General features: G+C 49.8%; 1 protein-coding gene across 1 annotated transcript in view; it reads left to right on the forward strand.

Moving 5' to 3' along the window:
* TECTA (tectorin alpha) overlaps positions 1-25,771 on the forward strand; it is a 232,242-nt gene that overhangs the window by 44,621 nt on the left and 161,850 nt on the right. Inside the window, 2 exon segments of the mRNA XM_060251812.1 lie at positions 3,648-3,774; positions 7,807-7,923. Coding sequence (XP_060107795.1) covers positions 3,648-3,774; positions 7,807-7,923 — 244 coding nt within the window.

Consider the following 25,771-nt stretch of genomic DNA (forward strand, 5'->3'; position numbering starts at 1 on the left):
CTCAAGCTGCTTCTGACCTGTGGTGACCCTATGCACTAATGGCCTCCAGAACTTCCTGTCCTTAACAGCCTCGCTCAGGTCTTGCAAAGGGAGGACCCTCGTGGAGTCTGTCCAGCTCATGCTGGGTCTTGTGAGCTGTGTTTGGTGCAGTGGCTAATTATGCACGGACTCTTATCTGGGAGAACTGGGTTTGATTCTCCACTCCTCCACATGCAGCTGCTGGAGTGACCTTGAGTCAGCCATAACTCTGAAGAAGACTGAAGATTGCAGATTTATACCCCACCCCTTCTCTCTGAATCAGAGACTCAAGAGTGGCTTACAATCTGTATCTTCTCCCCCCACAACAGACACCCTGTGAGGTGGGTAGAGCTGGAGAGGGCTCTCACAGCAGCTGCCCTTTCAAGGACAACTCCTGCAAGTGCTATGGCTGACCCAAGGCCAACCCGGTTCTCCCAGATAAGAGGCTGCCCACTTCACCGCTACACCAAACTGGCTCTCAGAAGCTGTTCCTCTCAAGAGCAGTTTCTGTCAGAGCTCTCTCAGCCCCACCTACCTCCCAGGATGTCTGTTGTGAGGAGGGGAAGGGAAAGGAGATCGTAAGCTGCTCTGAGACTTCTTCGGGTAGTGAAGAGCGGGGTATAAATCCAGTCTCCTCCTCCTCTTCCGCCTTCAACTTCCCCTAGCATTATTGTCTTTTTCCCGTGACTGTCTTCTCATGATACGATCAAAGTATGATAGCCCCAATTGAGTCATTTTAGCTTCTGGAGAGTGTTCAGGCTTCAGTTTAATATTTTCTATTTGAAATTTTCAAGTATATACTTTTAAAAAAAACATGAAAAATTGAGAAAAAATTATAAAAAGAAGAAAAACAAAAATAGAAGAAAAAAAGAAAGAGAGGCCAATGCAGCGGAGAAACGTATCTTTGCAGTTTAACCGAATCCAAGAAATATCTTGGCAGCAAACCAAAATACAGTCACTTATTACCAAGGAGAGTTCAGGCTTGACTTGATCTAGATCCCGTTTCCTTGTCTCTTTGGTGGTCGACGGTATCTGTAAAACTCGCCTCCAGCACTGAGGTTCAAGTGAATGGGCTTTCTTCAGTGGCCAACTTTCACACTCATACATAGTAAGGAGGAATACTGCGGCATGAACTTTCTTGATCTTGGTTGCCAGTGATACATCCTTACACTCTAGCTCCTTCATGGCTGCCCAGCCCAGTCTCAGTCTCTTTCTGATTTCTTGGTTGAGGTCTTCCTTTTGGTTGACGACGGAGCCAAGGAATAGATTATTCCTACTGTTAAGTAGAGTGAACTGCCTTAAAGCATGTAAACGCAGGAAGCTGCCCTATATCGATACAGACCATTGGTCTGCCATCTTCCGTTAATGGAGATAAAATGGAATTAATTTATATAAAATCTAGCTCAGTTTGGTGTGCTTGGCATCGACTCTCCAAGAATTGTTTTTTTTCTAACAAATGCCGCTTGAGATCCTTCTAACTGGGAATGTCAGGAATCAAACCAACTGAACCTGCGGACTTCTTCACGCAAAGGCAGGTGCTTTCTTACTGAGCCACAGATCATCCTCCTCTTGAAGCCACCTTTTTTAGACCCTAAGAGGGGCCGGGCTCCGTGGAAGAGCATTTGCTTTGGCATGCAGAAGGTCCCAGGTTCAATCCGACATATCCCATTTAAAAAAAAAAAAATTAGATCTCTGCTTGAGATCCTGGAGAGCCACTGTCGGTCTGAGTAGCCAATCTTGATCTAAGTGCACCAAGTATAAGAACATAAGAGGGGCCATGTTGGATCAGGCCAGTGGCCCATCCAATCCAACACTCTGTGTCACACAGTGGCCAAAAACCCGGGTGCCATCAGGAGGTCCATCAGTGGGGCCAGGACGCTAGAAGCCCTCCCACTGTGGCCCCCTCAAGCACCAAGAAGACAGAGCATCACTTGCCCCAGACAGAGAGTTTCAACAATACACTGTGGCTAATAGCCACAGATGGACCTCTGCTCTGAATAAGGCAGTTTCATGTGTTCATATGCGTGGTCTTCATCTGGTGGTGACTTTTCAAGGTTTTCTCAACATCTGCAATCTGAGCTCCTTTTTTTTTTGATCACACGCAAGAGAGATCTGACCTGGAGCCGTCTGCATGCAAAGTATATACCACAGAGCTGTGACTCCCCCCTAGTAAAGAATCGAATCCAAGCCTCAGCAGCAAAAGTAATGATAACTGACCGTGACATTGACAGGCACAAGAGAAGCCTTGTGGAAGGGATTGAGCTGGGCCTGACACAAACCTGAGGCCTTCTAATCCAAACGCACATGCAGCATCTTTTGCAGCCTCTGGCCAGCATAGGCAGACAGTTTGGAAGAGAAGATACAGGGAGGAGTCAACTATCAGACTGGCGGTTTTACTGCCCTGCGGGGTGCTGTTTTGGATTTCTCTCCTCCGTCACCCAGGTATATCAGTCACCAAGAGTTCTTTATAGCCTCTGCGTGTGTGTGCTGGGGTTGGGTACATTCTCATCTCCACTTTCCACTTTCCACTGGGTTTGATAGGAATAATAAACCGTTGATTTCCCCTGTGCCATACAGCCCTGTGACTTGTTTGGGTTTTTTTTTTCTCCTAGCGTGTGCTTGATTCCCGCCGCTTCCAGTTCATGCAAGCCCACTGCATTGAGAGCCAGTTTGGTGTAGTGGTTAAGTGTGCGGACTCTTATCTGGGAGAACCGGGTTTGATTCCACACTCCTCCACTGTTAGCTGCTGGAACGGCCTTGGGTCAGCCATAGCTCTTGCAAGAGTTGTCCTTGAAAGGGCAGCTTCTGTGAAAGCTCTCTCAGCCCCACCCGCCTCAGAGGGTGTCTGTTGTGGGGGGAGAAGATAAAGGAGATTGTAAGCCGCTCTGAGTCTCTGATTCAGAGAGAAGGGCGGGGTATAAATCTGCAATTCTTCTTCTTCAAGTGGCAGCTGACTCAGGGCAGCCCTCGGACCGTGGGGTTTTCAAGGCAAAAGAGGAGCGGAGGTGATTTGCCATTGCCTGCCTCCACATAGCAACCCCAGTCTTCCTTGGTGGTTTCCTGTCCAAGTGCTATAATTGACCTTGCTCAGCTCCCAAACTCCCCTCGTCTGAAGAAGTATGCATACGAAAGCTTACATTCTGAATAAAACTTTGTTGGAGCCCGTTTGGTGTAGTGGTTAAGTGCGCAGACTTTTATCTGGAAGAAACAGGTTTGATTCCCCACTCCTCCACTTGCAGCTGCTGGCATGGCCTTGGGTCAGCCGTAGCTCTGGCAGAGGTTGTCCTTGAAAGGGCAGCTGCTGTGAGAGCCCTCTCGGCTCCACCCATGTCACAGAGCCAGTTTGGTGTAGTGGTTAAGTGTGCGGACTCTTATCTGGGAGAATCGGGTTTGATTCCCCACTCCTCCACCTGCAGCTGCTGGAATGGCCTTGGGTCAGCCATAGCTCTTGCAGGAGTTGTCCTTGAAAGAGCAGCTGCTATCCGAGCCCTCTCCAGCCCCACCCACCTCACAGGGTGTCTGTTATGGGGGAGGAAGGTAAAGGAGATTGTGAGCCGCTCTGAGACTCTTCGGAGTGGAGGACGGGATATAAATCCAATATCTTTTTCTTCTTTCTTTCTTTAAAGCAGGTCTGCAAAGCTGGGAGGACATTGACAAACTCAATTCTTTCCCCAAGCTTGAAGAAGTGCGATTGTTGGGTATCCCTCTCCTCCAGCCATACACCAACGAGGAGCGCCGGAAGCTCGTCATAGCCAGGTCTGCAGATGTCTCTCTGTTGCTTCGTGGGTGGGGGGCGAGGGGCAAGGAGCCCTTAAATTGAAGACGCTCAATTTGGGTGATGTGGGGAAGTCTGTATCCTGAAGACACTTCTACAGGGCAGGCTCCATGTTGTGGGAGGGTCTTTAAAATTTATTTTATTGATTTATTCTCTTTTTAGCCCGCCCTTCCCATAGGAAATCATAAAAACAATGGGTTACATCATAAAAACAACCAACAGTAAAAGACCGGTTTAATACATAACATCTAAAACTACGGAATGACAATAAGACTAAAATGGCAGGTGCTGCCTCACAGACATGGCCTATTGTCCAGGTTCAGTAGATCTTATAGCCCTGGGATGGAATGAGACCGGTAACAAGCGACGGCCACTGCCTGAGCTGAGAGCCTGGCAAAAGAGCTGTGTTTTACAGGCCCTGCGGAACTGGAGCAGATCCCGCAGGGCCCGGATCTCCAGGGGGAGCTCGTTCCACCAGACGGGGGCCAGGGCTGAAAAGGCCCTGGCTCTCGTCGAGGTTAGATGGACGTCTCTGGGGCTGGGTACTACCAAAAGCTGTTGGGTCGTTGATCGTAAAGACCTCTGGGGCTCACATAGGGAGAGGTAAGAAAGGTGAAGGTAGTCCCCTGTGCAAGCAGCGGTTGTTTCCGACTCTGGGGTGACGTTGCTTTCACGTTTTCACGGCGGACTTTTTACAGGGTGGTTTGCCATTGCCTTCCCCAGTCTTTTACACTTTCCCTCCAGCAAGCTGGGTACTCATTTTACCGACCTCGGAAGGCTGGAAGGCTGAGTCAACCTCGAGCCAGCTACCTGACCCCAGCTTCCGCCGGGATCGAACTCAGGTCGAGAGCAGTGCTTAGGACTCCAGGACTGCGGCTTACCATTCAGCGCCACGGGGCTTGGGGAGGGTCTTTAGCGGGGCTTTTTTTTTGTAGAAAAAGTACAGCAGGAGCTTCCCTGCGCCTCCCCCAGCACGCCCGCCACAGCAGGCACAGTGGGAAAGACTGAAGCCATCGAGATGGCATTTAAAGATGCCTCCCTGCACTTTCCCCAACATGTCAGCCGAAGCACTGGCCAACCCAGGTGGAGCTCTGCTCCTGTGCGCTCCTGCCCAAAGCAGGGGTGGCCAAACTGTGGCTTTGGAGCCACATGTGGCTCTTTCATACATGTTGCGTGGCTTTTGAAGCCCCCACCACTTAAAGTTGCTTTCTTTCCATCTCTACTTCTCCCTCCCTCCTTCTTCCCCCATCTTCCTTCCTTCCTGCCTTGCAGCTCTTAAACGTCTGAAATTTATTCTGTATGGCTCTTACATTAAGCAAGTTTGGCCACCCCTGATCTGTAGCTTGGAAAATGCTCAATAAGGTGGTCCTTTCTGGCTTCCCTCCTCCTTTTTTGGCCCTCACTATAGTGGGCTTGCACACACCATTTGCCAGCCTGCACAAGGGGATTCTCAGGCGCCACATCCCCCTTTCCCTCCAGTCCAAACTCTACACTCAGAGTTCCTTATTCAAATTGGGTGGCCTCGTTTGAATTTGTCTATATGCCTGGTTTGTATTGCAAGGTTTGAAGGGTGAGGATTGGAAAATTCAGAGGGATAGGGGGTAGCTGTTAAATATGGCAATAGTTGGAGAGCAAAGTCTGTTGAGTAGTTCGATACATGACAGCTTTTAATGGGTCTACTACGATGGTGCATGAATATGCAAGCATTTGATTAATGCTGGGTGGTTTGGTGGGGTTAAAGGAGAGCTGGTTTATTTTCAGGTACGTAGGGAAAACCGGGTTGCTCCAACTTCAGTCGCTCTGCTCAGATGGTGGTCTAATTGCATAACTTAAATCATGCGTGATCCGTTGGCCGTTTGGGAATCTGACTGTCATAATGACTCAAATCCAAGAGTATCTATTAAAAACGAGACTTTTAAAAAATTGCAGCCCAGATATAATTATGTTGTAAAGAGGCGCAATTAAGTTAATAAATTACAGCATTAAAATGCGCTTATGCGATGCAGCGTCTACTTGGTGTCTTTATGAAATCGTCAGTAACAGGAACACACTCTCAGAAGAACCCACAAAGCCATTTGAAATTGCATGTGGACAGATTCTGTAAGCGTTGCCATTTTGGCACCTTTCCAGATCTCACCCATCCATTTTTGAAAGATGGACATTATTGCTGCTTGCTCGGCTGGCCGATATTTTCCCAATATTGTAGATTCCAGGGCGAGTCATTTACCCATAGCTAACCTGCTTAGTTGACTAAGTGATGGTATTAACAGGACTTGGAGGAATATTATACGTTTTTCTATATGCAATGAGCCAGGGGCTTTTTTATTTTTGTAGCAGGAACTCCTTTGCATATTAGACCACACACCCCTGATGTAGCCAGTCCTCCTGGAGCTTATAGTAAACCCTGTTCTAAGAGCCCTATAAGCTCTTGGAGGATTGGCTACGTCAGGAGGGTGTGGCCTAATATGCAAAGCAGTCCCTGCTACAAAAAAAGCCTTGCAATGAGCCTTAGGACTTAAGTTAATTGTATTAATATAATATGTAAAACTAGCCTTCAGTGGGATTGCAGGCGAACGCTAGCGGTTTAAATGATTGCCAGGCCAGTCTGATGCCGAGGAGCAGTTGTTGTGTAGTGGTTAGAATTTAGAATGATCCAGGTTCAGAACTCCACTCAGCCGTGAAGCTAGCTATTGCTAGTCAACAAGTCTAAGCCAGGGTGTCCCAATATGACTATGGACGCCATAGCAGTTGCCAACACCTTTCATGGCTCCTGCCAAGTGTTTTTAGAATCTGTGGGGAGCCAGCTGGGGCTCTCGCCCAGCAAGGCTTCTGGTTGGCCACTGGAGAATTGATTGGCTACACCCACATTTTTAAAAAAATCACTTCAGTGACAGCTGCCACCGCAGCACCAGGATCTTAACCGTATGGGCCCAAATGTCAGTTGTGACCGCCAGTTCGTAGCTAGCCTCACCTCTTGCAGCTGCTGGGTTTTCTTTTTTGGCAGCCATTTTGTGGCTGCGCCTAGTGCTCCGTGCCGGAATCCCAAAGGTCTTTGCGGACTCAAAAAGGTCGGAGACCCCAGCCTAAGCCTTACAAGGTGGTTGTTGAGGATACAGTAGAGCAGAGGTGGCCAGTCTTGCTGTAGGTAAGAGCCACACGTAATAAACATCTGATGTTTTCAGAGATGCAAGACAGGAAGGAAGGAAGGAAAATAGATGGGGGAGGGAGGAGAGACAGAGGTGGGACAAAAAGCAGCTTTAACTTTAAATGCATTCGCCAAACCACCAGCTGGCTTGGCTTGGAGAAGTAATTTAAAGAGAGAAATGCCGTCTCCAAGCCAGCCAATGGGGCGGTGGGAGCTTCAAGAGCCTCACAATATGTGTGAAGGAGCCAGTTTGGCCACCTCTGTAATAGAGGAAGAGAAAGCCATGAACATTGCCCTGAGCTTCTTTGGACGGAGGGCAGAATATAAGTGGGATAAGTTAGTGTTCTGCAGCTTCTTCTGCAGAAGTCTTAATGCATTCAGCTGCCATCCAGAGTGATTTAAATATTGGCCCTTGCCAACAGTCTTTCTCTGGCTGGTGAAGGCTCGCAGCTCTGCGTGTTCCCAGAAGGGACGGGCCACATGGCAGCACGTAGCGCTTGCGGGATTTCAAGTCGCACTCATCCAGAGCTCTCCCTTAACACAGCAATATTTATGAAGCTCTGCCAAAAGCCAATGAAACGAGAGGTGTTTAAAGAACCGAGAGAGGTATTTATATTCAAATCGCCACGCGTGGTTTTTAATCAAATTCCCTCTACAAGGAAGCGGTATGAAATTTGCTTTCCTCTCCGAGAGCTACGATTTTGGGTTATCTGATCCCGCGGGAGCGTCTCACGGGAATAAAATTCTCATCGTTTTTGCCAATTGCTGTTAAGTTTGGGGGGGGGGGGGACTTCTAAAAAGCCTTATTAGATGTTACAGTTCTTCCCCCCCCCCCCCCCCCATTTCTCGCTCCTCTGCATATGCGCAGATTACCATCGATCACGAAACTGAACGGGAGCGTCATCACAGAAGGAGAACGGGAGGATTCGGAGAGGTTTTTCATTCGTTACTACGTGGACTTTCCAAAGGAGGAGGTCCCTTTCAGGTAAGATCCCCTGACCCGGAAATCCAAAAATGGGGGACTTTTGTTTTGACAGGTGAGGCACACTGATCCCGGACCAGACCATAATAACTCAGTATGCCTGATGTCAGTTGGGTCAAGGGTGTCTGACCCAACTATCAGCCACGCAAGCAAACAGGGTCTAAACTTTCAAAACCTCTCGGTCACTCTGAGCATCGCCAACCGTTGCAAGATGGAAGAGGGGTTTCAGGCTTCTCTCCCATGCTGTTTTTGCCAGAGGAGATAGCAGGGGGTGGGTTTGTCGCGGCTCCCCTCTTAATGTATGTGATGCTAACCCCCCAGGAATCTAATTCCAGACGCTTTATTGAACGTTCCCCACTGAATTGTGCCCCAACTGGAAGGCTGCTTCATTGAAATATGTGACCCTGAGGATAGGGCTCTTATATTTTAAAATCCTAGGACTCCAGGTGAATATAAAACAAAATAAATACAACTTTATTTGTACGATGAACGTACTGGATTCAGATCTTCAGTGAATAGTAATACCTTCTGGCAGAGGTGTCACTTTTTCACTTTGAAGAAGAAGAAGAAGATATTGGATTTATATCCCGCCCTCCACTCCGAAGAGTCTCAGAGCGGCTCACAATCTCCTTTCCCTTCCTCCCCCACAACAGACACCCTGTGAGGTGGGTGGGGCTGGAGAGGGCTCTCACAGCAGCTGCCCTTTCAAGGACAACCTCTGCCAGAGCTATGGCTGACCCAAGGCCATTCCAGCAGGTGCAAGTGGAGGAGTGGGGAATCAAACCCGGTTCTCCCAGATAAGAGTCCGCACACTTAACCACTATACCAAACTGGCTCTTTGCACACTCCTCACTTTCAAATCCACTTTTCTCTTCCTAACGCGACTTTCTGACAGCTTCTGTGTCTCCCACTCCTATAGTACTCTTGACAATATTAGGTTTTGGCTCTCTGTCTAGCCCGTAGTATGTCCTCTAAAATTTTCTACTTTTTTCTACTTTTCTTCCCTAGAATCTTAATGTCCTTCATAGCACTATATAGCAGGGGTGGCAACGGTAGCTTTCCAGATTTTTTTTTGCCTACAACTCCCATCAGCCCCAGCCATTGGCAATGCTGGCTGGGGCTGATGGGAGTTGTAGGTAACAAAAAACATCTGGAGAGCTACCGTTGGCCACCCCTGCTATATAGGATTCTAATTAGAAGACTTAGAATTAGAGGATTCTAATTAGAAGACTGCTTCTCAGACCCTGCAGACTGCTGCCAGGACTGAGAGTTCACTGCTGACCTCTCTGCTTCTCTGTCTCCCTCCCCCACACATACTTCGTAGTTCTGCCCAAACGCTCTGTCTCCTATCAATCCTCTCTTTCACACGCCCCCTTCTCTAGTGCTATTTTCTTTGGAGCCTCAGGTCCTGATTCCCCCCCTCTCCCCGCCCCAGAGTTTTGTCCAGATACCTGACTGCCAGTGATGTGATGATGTTACTTCTGGTGAGAATATAATAACATAAGAGAAGTCATGTTGGATCAGGCCAGTGGCCCATCAAGTCCAACACTCTGTGTCACATAAGAATATAAGAGAAGCCATGTTGGATCAGGCCAATGGTCCATCCAGTCCAACACCCTGTGTCACATAAGAGAAGTCATGTTGGATCAGGCCAGTGGCCCATCCAGTCCAACACTCTGTGTCACATAAGAACATAAAAGAAGCCATCTTGGATCAGGCCAATGGCCCATCCAGTCCAACACTGTGTGTCACATAAGAACATAAGAGAAGCCATGTTGGATCAGGCCAGTGGCCCATCCAGTCCAACACTCTGCATCACATAAGAACATAAGAGAAGTCATGTTGGATCAGGCCAATGGCTCATCCAGTCCAACACTCTGCATCACATAAGAACATAAGAGAAGTCATGTTGGATCAGGCCAGTGGCCCATCCAGTCCAACACTCTGTGTCACATAAGAGAAGCCATGTTGGATCAGGCCAATGGCCCATCCAGTCCAACACTCTGCGTCACATAAGAACATAAGAGAAGTCATGTTGGATCAGGCCAATGGTCCATCCAGTCCAACACTCTGCGTCACATAAGAACATAAGAAAAGCCATGTTGGATCAGGCCAATGGCCCATCCAGTCCAACACTCTGTGTCACATAAGAGAAGCCATGTTGGATCAGGCCAGTGGCCCATCCAGTCCAACACTCTGTGTCGCATAAGAGAAGCCATGTTGGATCAGGCAATGGCCCATCCAGTCCAACACTCTGCGTCACATAAGAACATAAGAGAAGTCATGTTGGATCAGGCCAGTGGCCCATCCAGTCCAACACTCTGTGTCACATAAGAACATAAGAGAAGCCATGTTGGATCAGGCCAATGGTCCATCCAGTCCAACACTCTGTGTCACATAATAACATAAGAAAAGCCATGTTGGATCAGGCCAATGGCCCATCCAGTCCAACACTCTGTGTCACATAAGAACATAAGAGAAGCCATGTTGGATCAGGCCAGTGGCCCCTCCAGTCCAACACTCTGCGTCACATAAAAACATAAGAGAAGCCATGTTTGATCAGGCCAATGGTCCATCCAGTCCAACACTCTGCGTCACATAAAAACATAAGAGAAGCCATGTTGGATCAGGCCAGCGGCCCCTCCAGTCCAACACTCTATGTCACATAAGAACATAAGAGAAGCCTTGTTGGAACAGGCCAGTGGCCCATCCAGTCCAACACTCTGTGTCACATAGTGGTCAAAATAACCCAGGTGCCATCAGGAGGTAAGTGGGGCTAGGACACTAGAAGCCCTCCCACTGTTGCCTCTCCCAAGCACCAAGAATACAGAGCATCACTTGCCCCAGACAGAGGGTTCCATCTATATGAGCATAAGAGAAACCATGTTGGATCAGGCCAATGGCCCATCCAGTCCAACACTCTGTGTCACACCGTGGTCAAACCCAGGTGCCATCAGGAGGTCCATCTGTAGGGCCAGGATGCTGGAAGCCCTTCCACTGTTGCCTCTCCCAAGCACCCAAGAATACAGAGCATCACTTGCCCCAGACAGAGAGTTTTAACAATACGCTGTGGCTAATAGCCATATAAGGCAGCTTCATGTGTTCATATGCGTGGTCTTCATCTGGTGGTGACTTTTCAGGGTCTTCTCGACATCTGCAATCTGAGCTCTTTTTTTTTGGATCACACACAAGAGAGATCTGACCTGGAGCCGTCTGCGTGCAAAGTATATACCACAGAGCTGTGACTCAGTGGGGCCAGGACGCTAGAACCCTGTTGCCTCCCGCCCCCAAGCACCAAGAATACGGAGCATCACTGCCTTAGACAGGGAGTTCCAACGATAAGTTGTGGCTAATAGCCACGGATGGACCTCTGCTCCATACGTTTATCCAGTCCCCTCTTGAAGCTGCCTATGCTTGTAGCTAGATGCAGCACCACTGTATTGCTGCTGATACCAACCTCGGTCTCCCTTTGCTGCCGTTAAGTCCTCCCGCCAGCCAGCTGATTGGTGGTGGAGGAGAAGAAGCCTCGCGTGTGAGGGGGTATTCCCTCACACCCAGTAGGAGCCTGGCAACCTTGGCCACAGCCCCTCCCCTGCATGGAATGTTCGAAGGAACCAATGGGCAAGCACTGGGATTTTTAAAAAAAGAAGTAATATCTTCCGGATGCTGTCGTTTCCTCTGTCCTTTTCCTGCAAGTTAGCCTCCTGATAACTTTGTGAATTGCCACCTGGCACCTAACCCCCTCCCAACTTTGATCACCTCCACCCCCCACAAAGTTTGGACAAGTTGAACTACAGACCTGTTCACTCAAAGTTCAGTAATACACCACCTAAGAAACCAGTTGCATACAAGCCTGTAGCCGCATGGGGGGAGGGGCCTGTGGGGGCACTGCCCCCTGACATCCACGCAGGAGCCCCTGACTTCCAGGGGGCCTCTGGCACACAGTCCGCTTTTTAAATTTTCTTTTTGCCACGGCTGAGCCGGCAAAGCGTCATCAGTGGCAGCCAGAGCCAGGAGAGCGGAGCAGGACACAGTGCAGTGTGGCAGGAAAAGCAAGAGGTGGAGAGGAGGGAGTCAGAGGAAGCCTCGTAGAGAGGGCTGAGGAGAGGGGGGGACAGATGGAGCTGCTAGCTGCAAAGTGCCAGGGTGGGAGAGAGGAGCTGAAAGGACCCCCCCCCCCCGCTAGCACACAAGGTGCACCCCTTCTTCACTCCAAAGTTTTAGGATAGGCCACCTCGATTTGGCCACATTCAGAGCCTCCAGCTTTTTCCCCCCTACTCCAGAAAGCTTCTGAGAAGCGGCAAGCCCCGCAGTGGATGGGAAAGGGTGCCCCCTGGCTTTTTAAAAAGCCCCCCAACTTGTCAAAACCTGGCCACGGCCCTGGTTGCATATATACAGGAGGGAAGTCTCGGGTTCGGGAGGAGGGGAAGGGCGCTCCTTTCAAACATGACAAGAAACCCCGGTTTGCCCAAATCCCAATTAACTGGAACAGCTAAATGCAGTCAGTCCCAACAACCCAGGATTTGTTCATCTGTGCCAAGCCCAGATTTCAAGCTAGGACTTGTCACGGGTCCATTTGTACTAACTGTGTTGGCTTCTGTCCTAAGCTTGTACGTTATTTACGTCTGGCAGACTAACTTGACCTCGGAGCACAAGCCGTGGCTTAAGCAACCGTGGTTTAGCGTGCTGCCGCAATGCAGCCAAAGGCTTTGCTCGGGAACTCTCGGCTGCCGGCGAGTTCTTTGGGGGCCGCCGGGTGCTTCCGGATTCAGCTCTGAGGATTAGGTGGGATGCATGAGAGCGGCTGAAAATCCGGGACCCTGAAATGTTCCCACGACTGAGCTTGCAGATGTAATGAACCGATCAGCCGTTGTGTATCGGGAGAGAGAGGTGAGAATCACACTGGTGCTTACGTCTGGTCCTGTATGCAGACAGTTGCCTTTCCCACTTCAGCATTGGGGGTGGCGTGCTAGCAAAGGAGTCTGCATCCTTCAGCAACAGGTGTGAATCTTTTGCTTTGGCACCCATGCTAAGTGGCTCATCCTTTTGCCATCTGCTGCTAGATAGAGATAAAAGCTTCCCCCATCTCTTTTTTGTCTGTGTGAAACCTCAAGTTGCAAGGATTTGCGGGCCAAAACCCAGCAGTCTTCAGCTGTCATTGCCTGTGATCTGTTTTCTCATCCACAGTGAAGTTTTTTGGGGGTTTTTTTTAAAAAAAGATCAGTCGGGTTGCAAGCCAGTGGTTAGAATCTATAGCTGGTTGCACTCCCTATCCCCCCACACCCTTCCTTTTGCTTGGAGATGCCAGGGATTGAATTCAGGACTTCATTTTGCCAAGCAGAGGCTCTAGTACTGTGCTGTGGCCCCTCCCCAGGTCAAAGGCAAGAGTGGTTTCCTAAGAGGATGCCTTCAGTCACCTTTCTGAATAGCCAGCTAAGGGAGCGCTGCTCTGTATTCTTGGTGCTTGGGGAGCAATAGTGGGGGGCTTCTGGAGCTCTGGCTCCACTGGTGGCCCCCAATGACACCTCGGTTTTGACCACAGTGTGACACAGAGTGTTGGACTGGAGGGGCCATTGGCTTGATCCAACATGTCTTCTTTTAGGTTCTTACGTCTGGGGCAGTACTGCTCTGTATTCTTGGTGCTTGAGGGGCAACAGTAGGAGGGCTTCTGGAGTTCTGGCCCTGCTGGTGGACCTCCTGATGGCACCTGGGTTTCGGCCACTGTATAACATAGAGTGTTGGGCTGGATGGGCCATTGGCTTGTTCCAACAATGTCTTCTTTTAGGTTCGTATGTTTGGGGCAGTACTGCTCTGCATTCTTGGTGCTTGAGTTCTGGCCCTGCTGGTGGACCTCCTGATGGCACCTAGGTTTCAGCCAGTGTATGACACAGAGTGTTGGGCTGGAGGGGCCATTGGCTTGATCCAACATGTCTTCTTTTAGGTTCTTATGTCTGGGGCAGTACTGCTCTGTATTCTTGGTGCTTGAGGGGCAACAGTAGGAGGGCTTCTGGAGTTCTGGCCCTGCTGGTGGACCTCCTGATGGCACCTGGGTTTCGGCCACTGTATAACATAGAGTGTTGGGCTGGATGGGCCATTGGCTTGTTCCAACAATGTCTTCTTTTAGGTTCTTATGTTTGGGGCAGTACTGCTCTGCATTCTTGGTGCTTGAGTTCTGGCCCTGCTGGTGGACCTCCTGATGGCACCTAGGTTTCAGCCAGTGTATGACACAGAGTGTTGGGCTGGATGGGCCATTGGCTTGATCCAACATGTCTTCTTTTAGGTTCTTATGTCTGGGGCAGTACTGCTCTGTATTCTTGGTGCTTGAGGGGCAACAGTAGGAGGGCTTCTGGAGTTCTGGCCCTGCTGGTGGACCTCCTGATGGCACCTGGGTTTCGGCCACTGTATAACATAGAGTGTTGGGCTGGATGGGCCATTGGCTTGTTCCAACAATGTCTTCTTTTAGGTTCTTATGTTTGGGGCAGTACTGCTCTGTATTCTTGGTGCTTGAGTTCTGGCCCTGCTAGTGGACCTCCTGATGGCACCTAGGTTTCAGCCAGTGTATGACACAGAGTGTTGGGCTGGATGGGCCATTGGCTTGATCCAACATGGCTTCTTTTAGGTTCTTATGTAAGAAGAGCCTTTCCAAAGAGGCAGAGATTAACCTGAAATCAGGAGGCAAAGATGGGGTTCAAGGAGAGTGTTGAACAGGAGGCCGCCTTGGCAGCCATTTTCTCCAATGCTGCCTGAACGACCTACAGAGGTCAACAAAGAGCGGGATGTGAGGCGAGCAATCTTGTGCTGAGAATGGCATTGATAGATCAGCCTACCCTGCAAAAGAGGAAGCTCAAGTTTTTGCGAGGTGCGCAAAGAGGACTTTGTTGCGGCAGGGCCTGGTTCACAGCTCCTGCCGCTGAGAAGAATCCCTGCTGACCCGTGACAAAGACCCCACGTGTTCTGCAGCCTGTTTGGGGGAAAGGTCTCACGAGTTGACAAGGGGCCCTGTGTGTCCTGCAAGCCCTGTTGAGGGGAAAGGTCGTACGAGCTGACAGCCATCGGTTGGTTTTGTAGGATTTTTGCACACGATTTGTATCGGGAACATAATACTTTCCATTAACCTCAGTGCACGCACTGCATACGTATATTGCCTTTGTGTGTGTGTGTGTGTGTGTATGCAATACCTGACACGAGGAGGGGGCACGATATTAGAAACCAGAGCGGGTATCGTGGCAGATTCCCTGTTGCCATAGCGACAGCGCATGTGCCAGTCTGAAATGTTAATATCGAATCTTTGCAACTCTCCTTGCAACCCCCCCCCCCCCCCGAAAAAAAACCCCAGTCTTGTTTACTTTCTTGCAAGTTGTTTCCTGCCCCTTCCGCTCTGGTGGTGTTTAGAAGGGGGGAGGGGCGCTTGTGTCTGGCCTCGCTCTAGGTCACAGCCTTCAAAGAGAGCCGCCTCTCCCTCCTGCCCTTCGCTTCTCAATAGGCTCTTTGTCCAAACGCCCTCATCTGTACGGGGTCTCTCGGAAACTCGCGCAGCCATTGGAGGCTGCTTTTCCACTCCACAGAGCCCGTGTGTCGTCGGACCGTATAGCGGAGGGCTGGGTGATACATCCCGAATGGCCGAGTTCGGGTTGCATGTCCCGGACTCTTCGTTTGCGTTTGGCATTGGATCTGCAAAGCGTTTCCCCCCTCCCCCTCTACCCGCTTTTTTATCCTGAATTTCTCTCCGCGGCCCGCATTGCAAGCAGAAGCATCTCTCTAATCTTGATTCAACAGACCCATGTCAGTCCCCCCCCAATCCTCCCTCCCTGTTAAAATTCCCATCCAGCTTAAAGCCTATATTATTTTGCTGCTCTGAGAGTTTCCCAGAACGGTCTTGGCAAGAATTACTGTGGCGAGAGGGGAGCACGCGATGCGCCGGATTCTTCTGTCTGACCAGTGGGGAACCAAACTACCTTTGAGGATAGATCAAGACGGGTAGCCGTGTTAGTCTGTCTGGGGCTATAGAAAAGAGTCGAGTAGCACATTCGCAACTAACAAAATTTGCCCTGACCTGGATAGCCCAGGCAAGCCCAATCTCGTCAGATCTTGGAAGCTAAGCAGGGCTGACTCTGGCAAGTACTTGGATGGGAGACCTCCTTGTAGTACCAGCAGTTGGGAGACAGAGGCAGGCTTGGTGTAGTGGTTAAGTGTGTGGACTCTTATCTGGGAGAACCAGGTTTGATTCTCCCACTCCTCCAATTGCACCTGCTGGAATGGCCTTGGGTCAGCCATCGCTCTGGCAGAGGTTGTCCTTGACAGGGCAGCTGCTGTGAGAGCTCTCTTAGCCCCACCCACCTCACAGGGTGTCTGTTGTGGGGGAGGAAGGGAAAGGAGATTGTGAGCCGCTCTGAGACTCTTCGGAGTGGAGGGCGGGATATAAATCCAATATCTTCATCTACCTCACAGGGTGTCTGTTGTGGGGGAGGACGGGAAAGGAGATTGTGAGCTGCTCTGAGACGCTTAGGAGTGGAGGGCGGGATATAAATCCAATATCTTCTTCTTCTTCATTCAGCCACTTCCCCCAATGTCCTCCAGGCCCCCTGTAGGGATCAGTCACCAGAGGTTGCCATGACTTCCAGGTTCTCACACATACCCCTTCCAGGTTCTCACACATGTTATGGCCCCTACATGGTGGAATCAGCTACCGGAAGAGGTGAGGGCCCTGCGGGACCTTGTTCAGTTCCGCAGGGCCTGTAAAACAACCCTCTTCCGGTTAGCCTACACCTAGCTTGAGAATTTTAGTGCAACCTGCCAGATCTCTGTATATATTGGAATATTTATTAATTTTTATGGTTTTATCTGTTTTATCTGTTTTAAAGTTATTCCCTTACATGTTTAAATATTGTTTAATTTATGTTGGATCTAATGCTGGAAGCCACCCTGAGCCACTTGTGGGAAGGGCGGGATATAAATTCTAAATAAATAAATAAAATAAAAATAAATACATGTGAATGCACACATGCACGTACGATTGTAAAAATAAGACAAACAGAATCTGCCGCAGGGTATGAGCTTTTGTGAGTGAGCAGTGACTCACGAAAGCTCATACCCTGCAACAAATTTCGTTAGTCTTTGAGGGTAGTTTGAGTGGTACTGCAGTCCTAAGCTCCGCTCACGACCAGAGTTCGATCCGTGGCAGAAGCTGGGTTTTCAGATAGCCGACTCGAGGTTGACTCAGCCTGCCATCCTTCGGAGGTCGGTAAAATGAGTCCCCAGCTTGCTGTGGGGGGGAAGTGTAAAAGACTGGGGAAGGCAATGGCAAACCACCGCGTAAAAAGTCTGCCATGAAAACATGAAAGCAAGGTCACCCCAGAGTCGGAAACGACTGGTGCTTGCACAGGGGGACCTTTCCTTTCCATTTTTTCCCTGAGAGGTCTGCAGTAGCGCAGATGGATTCAAATCCGGTAGTGTCTTCGAGACCCAGAAGAATTTTGGGGTTATAAACTTTTGAGAGTCAAAGCCCCTTTTGTCAGATCTGACAAGGGGAGCATTGATTCACTCGAAAACTGATACCCCGAAATTCTTCTTGATCTCTTAAGGTGCTACTGGATTCATATCTGCACCCTCTTTGGTTTCAAAGTAGATGGTTATTTACAACATTATTTTTCCTGAAAAGAGGAGTGGGGCTGAGGCTGTTGGAAATGCAACTGGTACAGGCCTGAATTCAAAAGGAAAGAATTCTAGGTCAAAGGGTGGCTAAACTGTGGTTCGGGAGCCACATGTGGCTCTTTCACATATATTGTGTGGCTCTCGAAGCCCCCACCGTCCCATTGGCCGGCTTAACGATTTCTCCAAGCTAAGCCGGCTGGCGGCTTTGGAAATGCATTTAAAATTAAAGTTGCTTTCTTTCCAGCTCTCCTCATCTGTTTGCCTGTCTGCCTGCAGCTCTCAAACTTCTGACGTTTATTCTGCGTGGCTCTTACATTAAGCAAGTTCAGCCACCCCCACCCTAGGTTCTCCATAAATAGCTGTCTGTCTCGTTTTGGAAGTCTCAGAAGAAAAAAATTCTCTTCCAGTGGCTTGGACGGAATCCTTCGGCTCGCTTGAGCTCAGTTCTTTACATTTTGCACTGCTTCCTCCTTAGTTTGGCCTGTTTACCCCCCATTTCTCCCGTGCACAAGTATTGGGGGTTGGGAGGGTCAGGCGCATGTAGAGCTAGAACTATGTCCTGCTTCTTACGAGGATGGGCTGCTGTCTCTGTCCAGAGATCTTTTACCCCCCTAGCGTCTCCACCATACCAGGATTTGCAGCAACAGCTGAGAAGAAATTAAAGACTTTTAGAGACGCGTGGCATCACTCATGGATGCTGCTATGAAGCGTGTGATGCCAGCAGAGGTGCTGAAATGCACCCTGGGAAAATCCGTGCTTGTTCCACCACCTGCCACCCGTTGAACCACCATTGACAGTCGCGGCATTTTGGAAAATTATGTCGCCGTCTCCTCGAGTCGGAGTCCCCCCCCCCCAAACCAGCCGATCGTATCTCAGTGTTAATTGTGGGAGCAGGGCCGGGCCGCCTGGGCTTCGGCCCGGATGAAGGCCGGTTTTGTCCGCGCGGCCGGGGAAATCGCAGTGCGCTGCATCAGTTACCTCATGCTCCGGGCAGACAGAGGCTTCGCTGTTGAAGGAACATTCCTACATTTAACATGAGTCCCCGGGAGGGGGAGGCTCCCTCCCCAGTTGCCAGACTCCATCATCCTCTGACAGGGGCAGTGACACAGCAGTGATCACGTTTAAGCCCCCGAGTCGGATGGCAAACAAAAGGAGCTTTCAGCCCCGGGCAGCGCCGAGAGACTCTGAAATGTTACCTTCTCTCTGCCGCTCTCCGTCTTTGTCATTTCAATTACCTTGTACTTTGCGTTGACTTTTTGCCACTTTCCCAGCCCAGCAGAAGAGATGCTGTCTTCTCGTTCCGAATGGGAGAGATACCTGGAGGAAAGGGAAGGAAGCAGCGGGTTGCGGGTGGAGAAAAGGCATCGATAGCTGCCCTGCGGCACTGTGAAAAGGAGCGTTTGCAGAAGGGTGGAGGGACATGTTCGGTGCATCCGTGATCATGCGTTTGTTTGTTGCTCTGAGTTTTCTGTTGGCAAAGACCGCCCCGAACCCGGGGTCCACATTGAAAGGGCTTTTGCGGTCCTGCGCTGCATAGATGAGAAGTGGACGAAAGGCCTGTATGGTGTTGACTTAAAAGTTGTGTTCTCAAGTCTGGTTTAGTCAGCCATGTTCTCAGGGTGCTAGAAGAGTGGCAGCAGATGATCACTCTTCCCCCTAGGGGCTTAGTAAGGGCAGAATGCCAGGCGGAGGGGGCATTGTAGCAGGTTCACATTGGCACTGCCTGCTGCCTGGCACAGCGCAGCAGTTTCAGGATCTCGGAAACCCCAAGTTCAAATCCCTACTCATGCCATGGAAGCTTTCTGGATGACCTTGAGCCAGTCACACACTCCCAGCCTCTAACCTTCTTCACAAGGTGTTTGTGAGTACAAAATGGAGGAGAGGAGATCGATGTAAGCCGCTTTGGGTTTCCCACTGGGGAGAAAAGTGGGATATAGGTAAATTGAATAAAAATTCAATCACTGAATTCCATCAGCAGAGATGAGAAGACCAGGAGATGATGTAGAAGTTGGATTTATACTCCACCCTCCACTAGGCGTCTCAGAGCAGCTTACAGTCTCCTTTCTCTTCTCTTCTCTTCTCCTCTCTTCTCCTCTCTTCTCCTCTCTTCTCCTCTCTTCTCCTCTCCTCTCCTCTCCTCTCTTCTCCTCTCTTCTCCTCTCTTCTCCTCTCTTCTCCTCTCTTCTCTTCTCTTCTCTTCTCTTCTCTTCTCTTCTCTTCTCTCCTCTTCTCTCCTCTCCTCTCCTCTCCTCTCCTCTCCTCTCCTCTCCTCTCCTCTCCTCTCCTCTCCTCTCCTCTCCTCTCCTCTCCTCTCCTCTCCTCTCCTCTCCTCTCCTCTCCTCTCCTCTCCCCTCCTCTCCCCTCCTCTCCTCTCCCCTCCTCTCCCCTCCTCTCCCCTCCTCTCCCCTCCCCTCCCCTCCCCTCCCCTCCCCTCCCCTCCCCTCCCCTCCCCCTCCCCTCCCCCCTCTCCCCTCTCCCCTCTCCCCTCTCCCCTCTCCCCTCTCCCCTCTCCCCTCTCTCCTCCCCACAACACATACTGTGTGAGGTAGGTGGGGCTGAGAGAGCTCTGACAGAAACTGCTCTCGAGAGGAACAGCTTTGTGAGAACCTGTGACTGACTCCAGGTCACTTCAGCAGGTGCATGTGGTAGAGCAAGGAATCAAACCCGGTTCTCCCACATAAGAGTCCACGCACTTAACCACTACACTAAACTGCATGTGGCTGCAGCAGGTGGCTGCTGGTTGTACAGTAGTAACCAGGGTTTTTTTTTTTTACATGACAGCTTTTTTGAGCAACAGTCGCAGCCTCTCTGAACCGTGAAAACATGGGGCTTCAATGGCACAGTAGTCTTGCGATGATACATCAAGATGGGTAGCTGCGTTAGTTTGCCTGTAGCAGTAGAAAAGAGGATTGGTTTTCACAAGTCTCTGCTCACTTCTTCAGATACTTCAGAAAATTCGTCCCCTGCCACGAATTTTGTTATGTCTTTAAAGCGCTGCTGGACTCTTGCTCTTTTCTAATGCTTCTGATGAGACATAAGCCTTGAATCTGTCCCCGGAAGATTTTTATATATACTCTCCCCAAATAATTTTTAATTCTTTCAAGTTTATGTAACAAACGTAACAGGTTTCAAAGATTTCAGGTTTTCACGCTGTAACATCTTAGGGTCTGTAGAATCTTTCGGGCTCAAGTGCCGTGTTCTACTGGAGAAAGTTTTCCTTCCAGACGTTTCGTTCTCAGCTGCGGAGAACATCCTCAGTGGCGTTGCAGCCGGAGCAGGCGCTCAGACCTTCTTGGCTGCTGTGCACAGATTCTACAAACCCTAAAGTAACAGGTCTTGGCGGGGGGCGGGGGGGAGATGTAGGGTCAAGGGCCTTCCCTAAATTCTTGCAACCCAAATCCCTGTTTCAGGTTCCTTTGTTTCCCCCTTTCTTTCTCACGTTTCCTAGGTATCATGAGCTAGTCACAAAATACGGGAAGCTGGAGAAACTGGCGGTAGTGGACCTCCGGCCTCAGAGCAGTGCCAAGGTGGAAGTCCATTTCAAGGACCAGGTGGAGGAGATGACGGTTCGTCTGGATCAGACGGTAGCAGAACTCAAGAAACAGTTGAAAACGCTAGTCCAGCTACCGACCAGCAGCATGCTCGTTACCCACTGTGACCACGAGGCCCCATTCGGGCCCGAAGAGATGAAGTATAACTCACGGGCGCTGCATTCGTACGGCATTCGGGATGGAGACATCATTTACGTGGACTCCAAAACCAAATAACCTCTGCTCTCACGTTCGGGGGGGGGGGGGGGGGGAGGAGGGGGGGCGTGCATGACCACGTTTACCGAGCCTCCCTCACGCATCAAGGACTTCCGCGGGGGGGGGGGGGGAGTTTAATTTTGGCTTGTCTCAGTAGAGGTTTGGTTTGATCTTCTCTAAGTACCAGGTAACTCCTTGAACCCCCCCGGAAGCAAGTCCGGATCTATGAGACGCACACCGGGATCCGGTGCAGATGGCAATGATTTTAAGAGGAGGTAACTGACTTCTAGTGTGTGTGCGTGCAAATTTTATTTCCCCCACCCCACCCCACCCCCTTGGTTTCACCGGTACCTTGACATTTCTCTTTGTCTTGTCCGGCATGCTTGTGAATCGAGCATGAAAGGCCTTCAAAGCCAAGGAGGTTATGAACAGTCGCTCATTCAGGGAGCTCGAATCCATACATGGAGTACGTGTTAAAAAGATCCTGTGTGGCTCTCGTTCGCTTGGCTGTCGGACTCCTATTTCAAACGGCCTCGTTGCCGGTCCTTTACCTGGGTGGCCCGTCGTGTCTTTGTTCTCTGAGGTTACGGTTGGGGGGGAGCACTGTTCCACCAAACAGAGGTCTGCAGGCTATCCTGTACCCTTCTGCATTTCAGCGAGGGATAGGAGATCAAACACCTGACATGGAATCTCACACAACTGCAGCTTCCAAAGCACAGGGACCAGTGCACTCTAGTCCAGCTTTGATATAACCTTTTCAGCTTAAGAGCTTTCTAGTTTTCCGAGGCCAGGCTTAACACGGAAAACTCTTAGGGTAGTTTGGGTAAGATGTTCGTGCCCTGGGCTGGTTCGTATTGGCAGCTGAGTAGCATATCCCGTAGTCCACTGAAGAGGGTCTGCCCTAGTTTTGATAGCTGAAAAGCAATGTTTTAAGGGAGGTCCTGTTAAAACACCACCCCAGCTATTTGTAGGAACACTGTGCTGCCCATGTCGCCTAGTCGTCTCACACTGGAAGTCAAAACCCTTCCAGTCGTTTGCTTGTACCTTGCACTAGCCAGAAATCGAAGGGGCGGGACTCCCTAACCTAATTTGGTGTCGTGGTTAAGTGTGTGGACTCTTATCTGGGAGGACCGGGTTTGATTCCCCGCTCCTCCACTTGCACCTGCTGGAATGGCCTTGGGTCAGCCATAGCTCTGGCAGAGCTGTCCTTGTGAGAGCCAGTTTGGTGTAGTGGTTAAGTGTGTGGACTCTTATCCGGGAGAACCGGGTTTGATTCCCCACTCCTCCACTTGCACCTGCTGGAATGGCCTTGGGTCAGCCATAGCTCTGGCAGAGGTTGTCCTTGAAAGGGCAGCTGCTGGGAGAGCCCACCCACCTCACAGGGTGTCTGTTGTGGGGGAGGGAGATAAAGGAGATTGTGAGCTGCTCTGAGACTCTGGGATTCAGAGTGGAGGGCGGGATGTGAATCCAGTATCATCATCATCTAATAAAATTAGGTAGGTTCAGGTCGGTAGTTGTGCTGGTCTGAAGCAGCAGAACAAACCTTGAGTCCAGTGGCATTTAAAGACCCACAAAGTTTGATTCAGTAAAGGTCTTAAAGGTTTCGCTAGACTCAAACGTTGTTCTAATAGAATGAGGACATCCAGGGAGCAGCTTCTCTGGAAAACAGCCGCACGATGAAGCTCCTACCATTCCAGGAACGTATCACTGGTGTTGCAAGAAATTAAAAGGTTTCCCCATTGCTGTCTCTAGCGCGATTGGAACACTGAGTCACTCCCCGTGCAAAGACAAAAAGAGGATTCCGTTGAACCTGTGGAAAGCATTGCACTGGAAACGGGTGGGCTTCTTTAAAAATATACCTTTTGGGGGGCTCAAGAGCAGCATATCCTTTGATTGCTAATCCAGGAGGTGTGAAATGCCTGTGGTTTTGGCAGACCCCCCCCTTCCCCTCCCCCTCCCATTATGTAGCTGAATCGCTTTTTTAATGGCTTTTCTGTGAAGTCCAGTTGGAAGAAATTGTTTTATGTCTGCTTTGTAAGTCTGGTCAGGATTTTCCTCCCCATTGCCTAGCCTCGCTTCATCCCGTCAGATCGACATGTTGAAAATGGGAGAATTACTCAGTTTTTTACACCCTTGCATTTACAAAAACAGAGAGAAAGACAGAGCACAAATGTTTTCCAAACCGGGCTCCTGTTACCTACGAACTTCTGACCTTGGTAATATCCCCTCCCCCTCCCCATGATGCTTCTGTTTGCTCTGGGGCTCCCCTTTTTTGTACCTCCAAGAGTTTGTGTCCCCCCCCCCCCTCCTCCTCAAGGTCTGCAGCGTGGAAAACCAAAACAGTAACCTTGTGCTCTCCTCTTTTTGACGCTACCAGAGTTCTGCTGGGAATTGTCCCACCACTTATATGCTAAAAGTAGAGATAGCGCAGTTGAAGGTCAGATAAAGTTATGAATCCCTTAGCGTGGAGCTTATTCTCTTCCTACCCCCTCCCCTTCTTTTTTCGGTCTTTAAAAAAAAAAAAAATTAAAATGAGCAATATAGAGCAGATGGAAGCTTGCATGTGAAACACAATCACCCATTTTTAAAAAAAAAAAGTCCACTGGCTCCAAGTAAGAATTGCTTATATATGTATGTGCGGAGTCATTCCAGGCTGTGTGCGGAGATGACTCCGGGTTCTATAAGCTGTAGCGTAGCCGAGGCTCTTTTGGGTTCCCGCCCAGCGGGGAAGTAAAGCGCTTCTTTAATTATCTTGCGGCGGAGCTCCGGAACCAATGCTTTATGTACGATGTGTGTGTATATGTATATTTACACAAAAAAAAAATAATAATGGGGGAAATGGTCGTGTTAATAAGATATTTTATTACAAAGCAAAGATTTATTGAAGAGAAGGCTGTGTAGTAATATAAGAGGAGTTATTAATCTGTCGATGCACTTGCTGTATAAATGACACTGGTGCCCTGCAGCTGTACGGCTGCCGGGGGCCAGAGGATCGAAGCGAGCGAAAAGGAACAGCCGACTGAGTTGTACGCAACAGTATTTCTTCCCTCCTCCCTCTGCCCCTTCCCCGGATATTTATGCAGTGGTGACAGGCATTAATTAATGAAATATTGCAATTGCTGTGGCTGGCTGCAGCCCGATCGCAGGTGTCGGATTCATCGAAGGAACCACGCCACGTATTAAAAGTCTGTGAAGGATTCCTGGGAGATCTGTGTACGCGTTTCTCCATCTTATAAGAGGATGCCGTGTTGTCGTCTCAGCATCCCTGCGGGTCTGGGCATCCTCCGCACCCTGGAATTGGAATTCTGCAAACTGTGTGACTTCTGCATAGTTTATTTTGCCGTACACGTGTATGGCGCTCAGTGTTCCCTCTAAGCTGAGTTAGTGTGAGCCAGCTCACAGTCTTTGAGCCTCCAAGTGCGCACGTTTTTGTCTTAGCTGGGGAAGGATGGCCCCAGAGCAAACTTAATTTATCCAGTAGCCCAATTGCTCACCACTTTAATGCCAGTAGCTCACAAAGCGGAATTTTTGCTCGCAAGACTCCACAGCTTAGAGGGAGTACCGGCGGTCAAATCTTGCTAACCACTGGAAAGTTTGCCACCTCTCTAGTGCGGGTGGAGAGCGCCATAAAGTTACAGTTGACTTAGGGTGACTCTGAAGGGTTTTCAAGGCACCAGATGAATTGGAAGTGATTTGCCGCTGCTGTCCTTTGCATACCAACCCTTGTCTGTCTTTGCGGCCTCCTATCTGAGTCTTAACCAGGGACTGACCTTGCTTAGTTTCCTAGAGTTTATGATATCGGGCTAACCTTGGCCATCTAGGTCAGGGTTGTCACCCCTCTGGCTCTTGACAATTTTCCTGGTACGGCCCACCTGTTCTAAGCCATAAATTTGTGGTGCAGAGGTTAAGCAAACACTGAAATGTTTAGGAAGCCCGTAGGAGAGCATTCTGCCAGTTTTCTGTACTTGAGCAGAGCTCCAGATATCCCGGACAAACTTTTCAGGGATGAAGAGAGGCTTTCTTGTGTAAATCTGGCTGGCGCATAAACATCTGCCAGAGGTTTATAATTTCTTGGCCAACAGTTTCGTCTCGGAGGCGCTGGGACCCTTCCTAGCGTGCGCAGACAGCAAGGTTTGCAAGGAAGTCTCACAGCCGGCATTCTGTCACAATGCACATGTATTTTGTTTTTAATCTTGTACCCCAAGAAACAGATATTTGTATTTCCTCAATATGTTCCCCTTGTAAGTGTTTGTGAAGCGGCACAAAAACGTTTGCAGCGGTCGCAAAGGGTGTTGGGATCGTTTTCCAGGCTGGGCGCTTCCTACATGAAACCTGGTCTTGGCGTTGGGGTTCTGTTGAAGCCTGTATGTCTGGTGTTTGTATTTGGCCATTTTTCTGACCTCTCAGTCGGCGAAGCTGCCATCCCTGAGAGCCATAGCAGGTGGTGGTTGCCG

The sequence above is a fragment of the Heteronotia binoei genome, chromosome 12, assembly GCF_032191835.1.
Source record: "Heteronotia binoei isolate CCM8104 ecotype False Entrance Well chromosome 12, APGP_CSIRO_Hbin_v1, whole genome shotgun sequence".
NCBI classification, from domain to species: Eukaryota; Metazoa; Chordata; class Lepidosauria; order Squamata; family Gekkonidae; genus Heteronotia; species Heteronotia binoei.